Source organism: Schistocerca americana, chromosome 4, assembly GCF_021461395.2.
Source record: "Schistocerca americana isolate TAMUIC-IGC-003095 chromosome 4, iqSchAmer2.1, whole genome shotgun sequence".
NCBI lineage: Eukaryota > Metazoa > Arthropoda > Insecta > Orthoptera > Acrididae > Schistocerca > Schistocerca americana.
In genome coordinates, this window is record NC_060122.1 from 583,715,635 (window position 1) to 583,730,550 (window position 14,916).

Here is a 14,916-nt window from a genome sequence, read left to right on the forward strand (position 1 = left end):
GGTATCAGTACTGAGATCCCTGTGTTGTAAGGGGGCTCAGCCAGATGAGTACAAAACAGCCACACCACATGGACTGGCTGTATGTGCTGGTGACCAAGCGGGGTGGAGGGGGGCTATGGCAGGGAAAGAAGAGCAAAGTGGGGAGAAAGGGGGGGGGGGGGGGGGATCCGAGCCATAGGCTCTATGGAGGGAGTTTTTCCCCAAATGACTCACACTAAAAAGAGAAAATTTAGAAGCATAGGTCAAACCTCAAGTGGGGACCTAAATGCCTGAAAGGATTAAAGAGAGCATGCAGGTGGAACGAAATTGCAAGCAATACAGGGAACCAGATGGATAGCCGGGTTGGCATGAATCAGAACACAGGTAGGTGAAGGAAATGCACCCTGGAAAGGGAGAATGGGCTGCAATAGCTCAGGGCCTCATGTGTGCCACCCACTAAATCACAAAGGAACTGTGAGCTCCCTGAAGGGTCTCTGAAATGAAGCGGCAGGTGTCAGTGCCTATACGAGCCACAATTTTCAGCTGGCTGGATCCAGTACACTAAATCACTGCCAGCAGAGCCACCTCCACATTTTGGATGACATGCCCCTGGCAGGCAAACAGAATGGACACTGGGTTTATCCCCCAACCTGAGTACTTTTTCCCTGAGGAACACCACCATCTGCCTACTATTGGAGCTCCCAACGACAAGCAATCTTTCAGGAAGATCGAACAGTCCCTCCAATCGAGGCCGCCTGTGCTGGCTCAGATGTACTTTCAGCAGTGGCAATGCCTCACACCTGTTATTGAGGTATAAGTTGATAGCCACCCAGAAATTTGCGACCCTGCCACTGTTCACCAATCTTCATCAGAGAAGTGTTGAGTGGCAGGTACGTGCAAATCTGAAAGTTCTACGGCATCAGTGATCCCAGCAGTGATATCAGTGATCCCAGCAGTGCTATAGGCGCCAGAGGTGCCAAAACATTTATGCAGGTGTCTCAATGCCACTGCAGCCCAGGGCAGCGGCCTTGAAGCCTGTGACCAATACAGCTTCGTGCTGTTTACGGACAGTGGCCAATTGCCCCCTCCTCCTCTCCAACAGGCACAGCCCCTATCGCTATTCAACCTATTTTCGTCAATACAGAAGTAATTTAACACAAACCCAAGAAGTTTCTATGTGATCTAAGTTCTGCTGCTCTGCTGCCTCTGGCTATACTACCTGAGAAAGTCGCCTCACATAGACATGCACTAAAATGTGTGTGTGTGTGTGTGTGTGTGTGTGTGTGTGTGTGTGTGTGTGTGTGTGTGAAGAGAGAGAAAACTTTTCAGAGCAAGGCCGTGTCCTACGTGAGCGACAGAAGTGCGCGACAACTTCAGGCGACAAAACACAACCGCAGGTGAAGTTACGGAAGTGTCCTACGTGAGCGACATCTGTCTCCCGTTGCAACTGGCGACATTTGAATTTAAACATGTTTGAACCTTGTCGCTGCAGCACATGCGACACAGAGCAACAGCCACGTGTCTTCTTAGCAAAGCAGTGGAGCAGATGAGACAGCAGCTATGAATTACTTAACATCCAATTTTAAGAAAACTATTTGGTGAAAAAATTTGATTCTTCCGTTCTTCCACAACCTATAGCTTGATATCCTTAAATGATTAAGGTCAGAATTTATTTTCGTTATTCGTCTTAGTTACTATGCTGCACGAAGTTGAGTACATGGCTGTATGAAATTTTCAACAATTTGCAGAGGTAAAATCACATTGTGTAGACTTTCCGTATAGTTCATTCAAGGCGTATGAAATTTAACCAATATAACTAAATTGTATTTAAAGTTGAGAGCGGAATGATATCTCTTTTCATTCTTGAGATATTGGTTGTTATATCCACAGATGTGTCACTCGCGGCGAGTCCGAACCATTCCTGCGCCTCGGGAATCAAGAGGTCGTAAAAATCGTATCTCATAAATGGTTCAAGATATCAAAACGACAAATTTTGGAAATGACAGCACACAGAAAGGACTATTTTATCATATGATTAACCCTCGATACCTTTTTGTAAACGCATGAGAAGAGCGAAAACAGGACTCTGTAACTTAAACCAAGAGGTTTTGTCCAAATTTTCATAGCCAAACACGGGGAGAGAAACAGGTAAACAGGGTATCAAAGTGACTAGCATGAGGTCTAGTTTGGCATGAAAATATTTAACTGCTTGAAAGTAATCAGGGTAATGAATGATAACTTAATTAATAAGCTGAGGAAAAATTGAAATATTTCACGAAAAGCTGCTGTAAATTGAAGTGTCAAAAATGTCAGCTGTTCAAGACCTAGCTATTTTGCACACAAAAAGATACATTGGTGTGGTATTTAAATGTCAAAAAGGCTTCCTTCGCATCAAGTGCGTTAGGAAGGCAAACGAGGAGTCAGTAAGATCATGCTTTCTGAATAAAACTTGAAATTCAAAAATGGAAGAAGTGAGTCAAATATTTTATGAAATGATTTGTGTAAAAGAAATAAGTAGATCAGAGAAATGTTCCATGTGCCTTTGAATGATGATCGAAATCAAGAACAGAAAATGAGGTGCACCAAACGTTTCCCTAATTTTATTATTTCATACTTTTAGACAAATCATTACACAAAATGTTTGACTTTCTATTCAAAAATTTTGTAATTTTTACCTTTAATGGCTATTTAGAGTAATTGAAACGCTTGGCCTTAACACTGACTGTTGATGAATTACATTCGCAACATCAAATATCTGCAAAATGTCATGGTTCATTGTAATTTATTAGGAATTAAATGTGTGTGATATACTGGGATAGGGGTAAAGATCAAGTTCTTTGGCAAGACCTTAAAAATATACTTAGCGATGCAGTGTAAACAGTATACATAAAACTTAGTATATAGAATAGTAACTGAGTCAGTAAAAATATAAGAATGGCCAGGAATCGAACTCAGGACGTTTTCCTTATACATTATTATGAACTGTTTACACTACCCCTACACCACAGCTAGTTATTGTTCAGTTGTATCGATCTATGTTGTTATTTTTGTATACAGCGTAATTAGTCATGTAATAGTCATTCCTCCGCATTTATTAACTGTTGAAATTTCTTGATCATGTAAAAAAACATTCGTATTTAATTTATTGATGAGATTGTCGAATGTTCCTCTGGTCATTCACTTGTCTGGTGATCTTCATAGTTGACAATACTTCTGAAATTCTCCATGGAGATTCCTCTCTTCGTAAATTTCATGCACGGCATTTCTTTTCGCTTCATTTTCTTAAGGAAACCTAATTCTGTAGCCTTACTCTTCAGCTACAGTATTCTACAGGTTAAGGATGCCGTTTTATAGAAACAGACGGTTGGCTCTAAGCAGCCATCTTGTAGCACAACATGGTCACTCGCACGCAGGACACCCAAGGTTTTTGCCCGATGTTGCTGCTTGTCGCTGAAGAGTCACATATCCAGGAATCGCTCTCTGTTGCTCGCTTCTGTCCCTCACGTAGGACACGGCCTAAGGTAGGAAACACTAGACTATATGCAGAAATGGTCCGATAGAATACAATTCTTCACTTAAGTATGTGTAAGTAAACTACATTATTGTATATTTGACTAACTGCTACAGGTATAGGCACATCCTCTTGGCTCTGTGCCTGTTGCTACACTGAAATGGTAGTGTTTTGTAATTCAGGAAAAATGGATTGCATATGTAGGGTCATATGGATAGGAAAAATTGGTGGAAGCAGATTTGTGGAGATGGTCAGTGGAAGTATCTTACAGTTTCTTGGATTTCATCAGAATAAATGCATGCACATCTTATGGAGCAATAATAGGGACAATATTAGCCATAAGAAGATCCTGTAGCATCTCAGCCAATAACTATGGCATAAGGACATCAAAAGTAGTACCCAAAAAGTATTTGCTTTAATCAGCAGCAGGTTAAATAATAAAGAGGAACCAGTGATTTAGAAATGTAGATGGGGCTGCAAAGTTAAAAATCAAAAAACACAAAACCAACTCACATACAATACCTGCAATAAATTCAAATGCGGAAAATCTAAGAAAGTAATCTGTGAGCACTTCACTGTTGCATCCAGGAATCATGATTGTAAGAAAATGGGACTTTACTTTTCATTGAATTTGTATGCCAAAATTAATTCAGTCACAAATAGAAGTCATACCTACAAATAAATATATAATGTAATTGGATAGATCAAAAATCTACTCACCGGCCCCTTCTCATCCCGTCTGGTAAGTCTCCCCTGAAAGCTTGTGTATGTATAACCTTTTTTCTTATGCACGTTCCCCTGCCGCCATTTGGTGAGTAGGTTATCTATCCGCTTACACTATATTGTCATAAACTGATTATGTTAATTGCTCTACAAATGAAAATGTATGACTTCAGTGTGAATTTTCTTTTCACAAACAAAAATCATTTTGTAATTAGCCACCGTGGTCAAATTGACCACTGCCATGGTTTCAGGTACATAAAAAGTCTTGTGGTTCTACTGTTTTAGACACTCAGTCTGAAAGTTCTTTGTTGAAAGTTACAAACTACACTATTAAGCTGGATGATGATTTGATAATTTGTATTACAGCAACACACATCACCCATTGTGAAATAATTTGAAGTGTCTCTGCATTCTACCCCTTCACCATCGCCTACACTCATTTTCACTACAAGTGAACTTGTCGCATCCTGGGAACTGAGTAACTTGCCCTTCCCCATTGTATCCCTCTCTCCCATGTCCAATGAAGGAACTGTTGGTGCTGCAAGCTAGATATTGTGCTCCTTTTACTTTTGTAAGTGTGTCAGCAGTATTAAATGACGTAAGGATATAATAATGTAGTGTTGAGGAGGTTAATGAGATGATATCTACACCTACATCAATACTCCGCAACCCACCACATCGTGCGTGGCAGAGCATACCCTGTACCAATACTTGTTATTTCTCTTCTTGTTCCACTCGCAAATACAACAAGGGAAAAACAATTGTTTGCCTCCATATGAGGAGTAATTTCTCGTATCTTATCTTTGTGGTCCTTAGGTGCAGTGTATGTTGGCAGCAGTAGAATAGTTTGGCAGTCAGCTTCAAATGACGGTTTTCTAAATTTTCTGAACAGTGTTTCTCGAAAATAACATTGCCTTCCCTCCAGAAATTCCCATTTAAGTTCTCAAAGCATCTCTGTAACACTTAAATGTTGCTCTGACCTACCAGTAACAAATCTAGCAGCCTGTCTCTGAATTGCTTTAATGTCTTCCTTCAATCTGACCTGGTACGGATCCCAAACACTCTAGCAGCACTCATGACTAGGTCACACCAGTGTCCTATATGCAGTCTTCTTTACAGGTGAACCACTCTCTCCTAAAATTCTCCCATAAAGCCGAAGTTGACCATTCACCTTCCCCACAACAGTTCTCACATGCTCGCTCCACCTCATATCGCTTTGCAATGTCATTCCCAGATATTTAAGCAACTTGACTGTGTCACGCAGCACACTAGTAACACTGTTTCCGAATATTACAGGTTTGAACTTCCTACTCATCCGCATTTTCCACAATTAGGGCTAGCTACCATTCATCACACCAACAGGAAATTTTGTGTAAGTCACCTTACATCTTCCTACAGTCATTCAACTTCAACACCTTGCCATACACCACAGCATTATCAGCAAGCTACCGTTGATTGCTGTCCACCCTGTCAGCTAAATCCTTTATGTATATAGACAACAGCAGTCCTATTGCACTTCCCTGGGGCACACCTGACTATACCCTTGTCTCTGATGAACACTCACTGTCAAGGACAACATACTGGGTACTATTATTTAAGAAGTCTTTGAACCACTCGCATATCTGTAAACTTATTCCATATTCTTGTACTTTTGTTAACAGCCTACAATGGGCACTGGGTCAAATGCTTTCCGGAAATCTAGAAATATAGAATCTGCCTGTTGTCCTTCATCCATTGTTCACTGTGTATCACGTGAGAAAAGGATAGGCTGAGTTTCACACGAGCAATGCTTTCTAAAACCATACTGATTGGTGCGCATAAGCTTCTCAGTCTGAATAACGTTTATTATATTCGAACTGAGAATATGTTCAAGGATTCTGCAACTAACAGAAGTTATGGCTGTTGGTCCGTAATTTTGCAGGTCTGTTATTTTACCTTTCTTATATACTGGAGTCATCTGCACTTTTTTTAAGTCACTTGGGACTTTGTTTTAGGCAAGAGATTCATGATAAATGCAAGCTAGGTAGGGGCCAATGTCAGAGTACCCTTTGTAAAATCGATCTGGGATTTATTTGCTTTCAAATCTTTCAGTTTTTTTTTCTATGCCAGGGATGATTATTACTAGGTCATCCATAAGGGAGTTTGTCTAATGGTCAAATGACAGTATGTTTGTACGATTCTCCAGTGTGAACGATTTCTTGAACATGAAATTTAGAACTTCAGCTTTCATTTCGCTATCTTCAACTGTCACACCAGACTGGTCAACAAGGGAATGAATGGAAGCCACGTAGTAATGTTACATATGAACAGAACTTTCTCTGATTCTCTGCCAGATCTTTTGATAACGTGTGACAGTGGTAATAGTTGTATGCTCCATGCTTAAATCTTTTCACAAGCACACGGATATCTGCTAACCTTCACTTGTCACCTTTTGTGTGTTCCATTTTGAACCGAGAGTGCAACAGCCTCTGCTTCCTCAGCACCCGCCGAATTCCATTATTAAACCATAGTGAGTTTTTCCCATCCTTTATCCATTTAATAGACATGTAACTCTCCAGACCAACATTTAAAATCTGCTTTAACTTTGCCCATAATTCCCCTACGTCCCTCTTACTGGAACTAAGAAATGTCAGTCCACTGTCTAAGTGAGATGTTAATAACTGCTTAACTGCTCTATCTAGCAGAAACACTCTCCAGCTTTCTTGATTGGTGTATTAATTTTCGTAATCATAGTTGCCATAATGACTTCATGATCACTAATCCCCTTTTCTTTACTGACATTGTCAATAAGATCCGGCCAATTTGTAGCAAAAGGTGTAAGATATTTCCAAAGCGTGTGGGCTGCTGAGCTAGCTGCTCAACACAATTGTCAGAAAATGCATTCAAAAGTATTTCGCATGACTGTCTGTCTGTCTGTCTGTCTGTCCATACCACCCCCCCCCCCCTCAATGAATCCGCAGACATCCCAGTCTATACCTGGCAGGTTAAAGTCGCCTCCAACCAGTATAGCAAGATCTGGGTATTTGCAAGCTATTGACCACAAACTTTCTTTGAATGACTCTAGAACTGTTACAGCAGAATTGGGTGGCTGGTAAAAACATCCAACAGTTAACATAGTTTCACCTACACCTGTTATATGCGACCAGATGACATCCCCGTCACACTCATCTTCAACCTCAACAGTGGTTGGTTGGTTGGTTGATTGGATTGGAGAAGGGACCAAACTATGTGGTTATCAGTCCCTCTGACCTTGGAATAACTAAAACCAATAAAACCTCACACTATAAGAGAGAACTACAATGGCCATAACGTTACAAATGACTGACAGAGAAGGAAGGAAGAAGGCAGAAGAAAAGAGGAGAGAAACAAAGCGAAGAATGACAGGAACATGAAGGAAGAAGCACAGATAGAAAATACAGACACTCAAGATAAAACAGACCTCATAAGGAAAGGAGTGGGAAGGCAGAGGGTGGGGGTGAACCACCAAGCCCAGTCGAAGCCAGTCCAATCGGGGCAAAGGAGGAAGCAAGACAGCCTGCCATCCCTTCCACCCACTGATAAGGTTGAAGGTCCCACTCTTAAATAAGGCAATAAAAACCCCCATCACAAAGAAACCATAAAATGAGATCAGCTGCTGAGGCACTGTCAGCTAATGCTAAGAGTCTGTCGCAGGGCAGTTAAGTTGGGACAGTCCAGTCCCAAGAGGTGAACCACAATCAACATCCATCCACAACGACAGAGAGGGGGGTCCTCACGACGGAGGAGATAACGGTGAGTCAGCCAAGTATGGCCAATGTGGAGCCGGCAAAGGACAACAAAGGCCTTATGGGAGGCCCGTAAGGAGGACCGCCACATAGTTGTAGAATCCTTTATCGTCCTGAGCTTGTTCGGCGAAGAAAGAGTGTGCCATTCTGCATTCCAAAGTCCCAAATCCTGACGACGTAATGCTGAGAGAAGGTCTATTTCAGGAATGCCAATAGCAAGACGTGGCCAGGAATTTAGCCAATCGATCGGCAAGTTCAGTGCCAGGAATCCCAACATGGCCTGGGGTCCAAATGAAAACCACTGAGCATCCACCTTTATCGAGGAGGGAAAGGGAGTCCTGGATAGCTATGACCAATGGGTGGCGAGGGAAGTACTGGCTGATACCTTGCAAACTGCTCAAGGAGTCACTACAGATAGTGAAGGACAGTCCTGAGCAGAAGCGGAAATGGTCCAGTGTGTGCAAGATGCCTACCAATTCTGCTGTAAGAACACTACAGCCATCTAGCAAGGAACAAAGTTCCATGTGTCTTGCATAGGTACAAGCAGAACCAGTGTGACCAGCAACCATGGAGCCATCAGTATAAATCACTTCTGAACCCTGGACTGAACCGAGGAGACAGTGGAATTGGTGGTGAAGGGCTTCCGGAGCGATAGAATCCTTTGAACTGATGGAGAGATCAAGACAGAGCTGTGGCCGAGAGACGCACCACAGAGGGGTACGTGCCAGAGCACAAAAAAGAGGCAGTAAAGGGAACTGCTGAAGCTCAGAAAAGTGTGACTGAATGCGGGCAGCCACGGTAAGGCCACATGGCGGCTGTCGCTGTGGGAGGTTGATCTCCGTGTCTGGAAAAAGGAGACCATAATTAGGGTGCTTTGGGGGGCAGTGAATGCGGAGTGCGTAAGATATCAGCTATTGTTGGCGCAAAACTCGCAGCAGTGGAATCCCTGCCTCTGCAAGAAGGCTAATCACAGGGCTAGTCCGGAAGGCACCAGTCGCAAGTCGTACCCCACAATGGTCGATAGGGTTTAGTATCCGCAGTGTCAAAGGTGACACAGAACCATATACAAGACCACTGTAGTCTAAACAAGACTGGACCAGCACTTTGAACAATCACAGTAGAATAGAGGAGTCTGCACCCCAGGCGGTATTGCACAGACATCTAAGAACACTGAGATGTAACCAGCACGTCCTCTTCTGCTGGCGAAGATGAGGAAGCCATGTCAACCGAGCATCGAAGACCAGACCCAAGAAGTGATGGGTGTCCACCACCTCAAGGGACTGGCCATCGAGGAACAGGTCTGGATGGGGATGAACTGTACGGCAACGGCAGAAACGCATGACACACGACTTGGCCACCAAAAACTGAAAACCCTGGGAGAGAGCCCAAGATTGCGCCGAGTAGATTGCCCCCTGTAGACAGTATTCTGCAGCACCCATGACTGAGGAAGCGACGTCGATACAAAAATCGTCAGCATACAGACAGGGGGACACAGTCAGCCCAGCAGCTGCCACCAGTCCATTAATGGCTATGAGAAAGAGAGGGACGCTCAGCACGGAACCCTGTGGAACCCCATTTTCTTGCCAATGGTCAGTACACAACGGTGGCCAGCCACCAATAAGTGTTGGAGCATTTGGTTATGTATCCGATGCGGTCCAGGAGCTGTGTCGGGACAAAGGGCGAGGGCACTGGCGAATTCCCACTTGCTAAATGGGGCATTATAAGGCTCCAAGCAACGAGAAATGAAAGACAAAGGCAGTTGTTCCAAGTGCTCTTTCAGGAGGAGGAATATGGGTGGATACTGAGTCAATGCCGAGGCTTGGGAAAAGTGTTGAGCGAAATGCTCTGTGACAGAGTCCGGATGGGTAAGGACAACACCACGCACATAAATTTCTGCAAAGGCAGTGGGAGGACAATGGCCAAAAATTCACCTGAGTTTCACCCAGACTTGTGAAGACGAGGTGTGTGGTCCTATGGCTGCCACATATCGTTCCCAGCAAATCCGTTTCTGAAATTCGATTAGGTAACGGGCCCGGGTGTGGAATCATTTAAAGACCAGAAGGGGAGCAAGAGAAGGGTGCCGCCTGAAGTGCTGAAGAGCATGGCAGCAGTCTTTTATGGCTGCAGCAATTTCCAGAGTCCACCAAGGAACCATCTTCCAATGGGGGGAACCCGAGGAAGAAGGGATGGCTGAAACAGCTGCAGAAAGAATGGCAGCAGTCAAAATCTGAGGAGACTCATCAATACTGATGTGTGGTAGTACAGGGGGGACGGTAGCAGAGGAGAAGGCACCCCAATCAGCTTTAGCGAAGGCCCACCTGGGAGGGTGACTGAGCGAGACACACTGAAGGAAAGACAAAACAATCGGGTAATGATCGCTGTATGATAAGTCATCGTGGACACCCCACTGAATGGAGAGGTCAAAGGCAGAAAAAGTGAGTGCGCCACACTAAAGTGTGTGGGAGTGCCAGTGTTTAGTAGACAGAGGTCAAGCCCTGCCAGAACAGCTTCAACTGTCCTGCCCAGGGCAGTAGTCGTGTGACTACCCCAAAGAGGGTTGTAGGCATTAAAGTCCCCTAGAAGCAGGAAGGGAGAAGGGAGTTGTTGAAGGGTGGTTACAGCAAGGGATGTGGGCGGCCTGTCAGGTGGGAGGTAGATATTAGATTGTGATTGGAGTGGCCAGATGGATCCTAACAGCAATTGCTTCCAGAGTGGTATGGAGGAGAACCCATTTACTAACAATGTCCTTGCAGACCAAGGTGCAAACACCACCAGAAGCCTGCAAGGGGCCAATTCGGTTCCGACAGAAAGCATGGGACCCACTAAGGGTGGGTGAGTAAGAATTGACAAAATGGGTCTCCTGGAGAGCAATGCAAGCAGCAGAGTAGAAGGAAAGAAGGGGCTGTAACTCTAGGAGGTGACGCAAATATCCATTTTGTACTGGAGGATTCTCAAGCTGGAGGCCAAATGGGAAGCGAACAGACCAGAGAAGGTCACACCGCCAAGTCGCCACCTGTCATCAATAAGGATGGGGTAACGTCCATATAGGTGGGGTTGGACTCTGTTGGTTCATTGGCTGGAGGAGGGGAAGGCGGCACCTCAGGGGGTACCGGAGGGGCCTTGCCCCTGTTCTCGTGCTTCTGCCTCTTCTATCGTGAAGGAAGATAAGGGCAGACTGCAGCGAGGTCAGGCAGAGTATTACACCTGGTAATCTTGGTGCCCACTGGCTGCATATCATGTAGCCGATGTGGAGCTGCAGATCACCTTTCAGGGGGGTGTTGGGAAGAGGAGGAGGTAGGAGGGGAAATGGATGTAACTGGAGCAAAAGTAGAAGTTACAGGCACGGGATGGGGAGCCGGTCATACTTTCAACAAGCCTCAGTGTATGTAAGCCAATCTAAGGTCTTGTACTCTTGAATCTATCATTCTTTCACATGCTGGTGAGCATGAAGGATGCTGCACATTACAATTTACGCACACTGGCAGGGGAGCACAGGCACTCCCCCCATGGAGGAGCCACCCTCAGTCACTACAGAGTGGATCATGGGTGCAACAGGAAGACATGTGCCCAAACTGTAAGCATTTAAAGCACCTCGTCAGTGGTGGAATGTAAGGTTTTACATCACACCAATACACCATCACCTTGACCTTCTCTGGGAAGGTAACCCCCTCGAAGGCCAGGATAAAGGCGCCTGTATTGGTGCGATTGTTCTTACGGCCTCATTGTACATGGCAGATAAATTGAACTCCTCATCACTCGAGATTTGTACGGCACTCCTTGACAGTTTGGAGAAAAAGATCCCGATGGAAAATGATGCCCTGTACCGAGCTCAAAGATTGGTGGGGTATGACAGAGACTGGGGTGTCACCGAGATGGTCACTTGCATGCAGGGCTTCAGATTGGGCAGCAGAAGACGTCTTTATTAGCAAAGAACTGGACTGCATTTTACTCAAGGATTCCACTTTGCCATACTTATCTTCAATCGTCTCCACAAAAAACAAATGCTTGGTCATGGTAAAACTTTCGCCATCAGTCCTGGTACAAACCAGATATCTAGGGAAAGGTTTCAACCCAAGCCGGCAAGCTTGACCTCTACCCAGGTGGCCAGGGAGGCAAAGGCTGAAAGATTAAAAGAAGGAGTGTCATGTCTTCTATCACTCTTAGAGACGGCCACAGAATGGCCAGGATGTTGATGCTTTTGTGGCTTCATGTGCAAGGCATCCGCCCTAGTACCACCCACTCCGACCAGGGGCTCACCCCATGGGCGCCACCTAGCCATAGCAAGGGCCATCTGGCACGGTGGCCATTGCTGGAAGTTCTAATGCCCCAAAGTGATGAGCGTCGACTCCTTGGCAAACACGAGGTGTTAACAGCTCAAGTACTAGCAGTGTGATTTCTGTGTTTTCTGGGGGCTCAGCCTAGTGGGTAGTTATAAGTCTCACCACACCGACTGGCTACAGTGGTGGTGACCTAGCAGGAAGGGGACCAGGGTGCAAGTGGAAAACGGAGGGGAGGGGAGGGGGGAGAGGAGGAGATAGGGAGGGGGAGGATAGGGGGACGAGAGGAGCAGGGGAGAGGGGAGGAGAGGAGATAGGGAGGGGGAGGGGAGCAGATAGGGAGGGGGAGGAGAGGGAGAGGGGGAGGGGTGGGGGCAGGAGCCTACACCATGGAAACTAAGTTGGGAGTTCATCCCCAAATGGCTCACACTGAATGGAAAACGTTGTAAATGGAGGTCAAACCCCAACGGGACCAAACACGCCATAAAGGAGATGGAAACAGCAAACTAAACAATAGCACATACCAAAAACAAAGCCTGGAGGATAGCCAAGCCGAAATAAAGAAGTCCACCAAGAGGGAAGGGAGGGGGCAGGGAGAAAGGAGCAAGGACAAGGGAGGAGAGGACCAGGGGGGCAATGCAGTCTTTAAAAAGGAAGGAGACTGCAATAGCTCGGGGCCCTGTGCGCGCCACACATGTACCCACAAAAGGGACTCTGGGCCCCCTGGCAGGGTCGACCTCAATAGAGACAATGTTTTCGTGAACTGCAAAGAACACTACCCCTTCTATGGTCGCTAATCTGTCTTCCCTATACATGTTCCAAGACTCGCTAAATATCTCAGAGCTTTCAAATTCAGGTTTCAACAAATTCTCGGACCCATCAATAATCTGAGGTGTAGGAATGTTCCTGGAGGGCAGTGGATTCGGGAACTTTATTACAAATACTTCGACAGTTTACTGATAAAATTTTGACAGTCGAAGTGTCCTTATTCTGAATGCTGTTTGACTTCCCTTGTTGCATATTGACTGGCAAGCGTTCATCAGAGTACATCACACACTGTCAATCCTAAAAAAAAACATCATGTGCACTCCACAAGTAGATGCTTCCTTTGTGTAGTGCATCACTGACCTATCAAGGGGAGCCATACAAATCCCCACACGATAACACATGTCTAGATATCTACAGCCAAGACCATCACAGAGTTGCCAAAGTCGGGAAGATCGGCATTGCTTTGAATCTAGATTTCCTCATTCGAGCTTTTCTCACTCTCGACGAAGTTGGGCCTTTCCAATACATGTATTGGCGCCTACTTTCTGGATCATTTGTGAAAAAGCAAGATTCTACAAATGCTATCACTTTTTTTTTTTAAGAAATCAGGATCATTTTCAATGATATTTGTAGTGTCAGTACAAACACTTTCATGAGCTTCTTCTCATTCAGTCTTGGGAATTTTTGGCAACAGTTTCACACACAGTTTTCTCATTTTAAATTGGTTGTGTGAAATTTGCCCTATACATTCTTTGCAATTCCTTTCAGCAATCTATCGGACACTGAACTAATGGTCAGATCGAATTATATTACCTACTTATTTGATATTTTCATCCACTTTTTATATTTAAGAGTATCCCTGGTGTGATTCATCTTCAATGTCTTTTCGACCACCCTAGAAACACTTGAATCACTCAAAAACTTGTGTGCATGATGAACAGTCTTCGTCATATACTTAGGTTTCAGTAGCAGCTTTCCCAAGTTTCATGTGAAGCTTCATGACATCTATTTCTTTATTCTTATAATTATCACTTTTCCAGCAAAATGAAATAACAGCTCTTACACAAACAAAGGCCATGACCCCACTGATTTGTCCACAGAACCCAAGATGCCACATTCAACTGAGAAGGCTTCACACTTCACAGATATTGGTAATTCATCTTTGTTGCAAGTGTTTTACTCTACAGCAGCATCAGTCCATTTATTTTACAGCCACACCTTGTATACCACTTTCTTTCTCTGGGTAACACAATGAAAAGTCTTAAAGGAAGATAGTATTTAACATGCCTGCTGGGCCGTAGCAAGCAGTGCAGCATTTGTATTACTCCTTGACAACTTTATGAAGAAAATTTTTGAATATCAATCTGGATTCTTATTACAGAGACACACTTACAGGTGGCTGCTTGCACAGCACTGAAGTACTTACCTTTTTTGCATGTTTCCACTTACTATCTAATCTTAATTACTCTAACCTGTGAATCTGCATCCTTAAATAATAATGAACATCGAGAAAGTCGAAACCATATGAGACAACAATCTGTCGTGCCAACATGTTGGCTTCCATAACTTCAAATCGAAGATAATGCTTCATGAACTCAACCTAATAGAAATAAAGAACATAATTATGTAACAAGTGATTTAAATTGCATTGAATTACATTACTTACTGAAAATATCCTTCAATTTTTTAAGAAACAGCAATGTTACAGAAGCATAACAATTAACTGAAACATCACTGGAGTAACTTCTTTAAATCACAGTACAAACACAATATTTCGGTTTGAATTTGCTTCCATTTTCCTCAGGGTGCAATCTGGCCTAAGTAAAACTTCCTTCTCAGAGGTTCACAACTTACTGATTAGGCAAGTTGCCTCAGGAGTGTGTAATCAAATAAA

General features: G+C 44.2%; 1 protein-coding gene across 3 annotated transcripts in view; it reads right to left on the reverse strand.

Annotated features, from left to right (window-relative positions):
- The window catches only part of LOC124612802 (PC-esterase domain-containing protein 1A-like), a 260,996-nt gene that overhangs the window by 70,379 nt on the left and 175,701 nt on the right, over positions 1 to 14,916 (reverse strand). For all 3 annotated transcript variants that reach the window (XM_047141219.1, XM_047141217.1, XM_047141218.1), the window contains one exon: positions 14,495 to 14,622. In XM_047141219.1, coding sequence (XP_046997175.1) covers positions 14,495 to 14,622 — 128 coding nt within the window. The remainder of the gene's footprint in view (positions 1 to 14,494; positions 14,623 to 14,916) is intronic.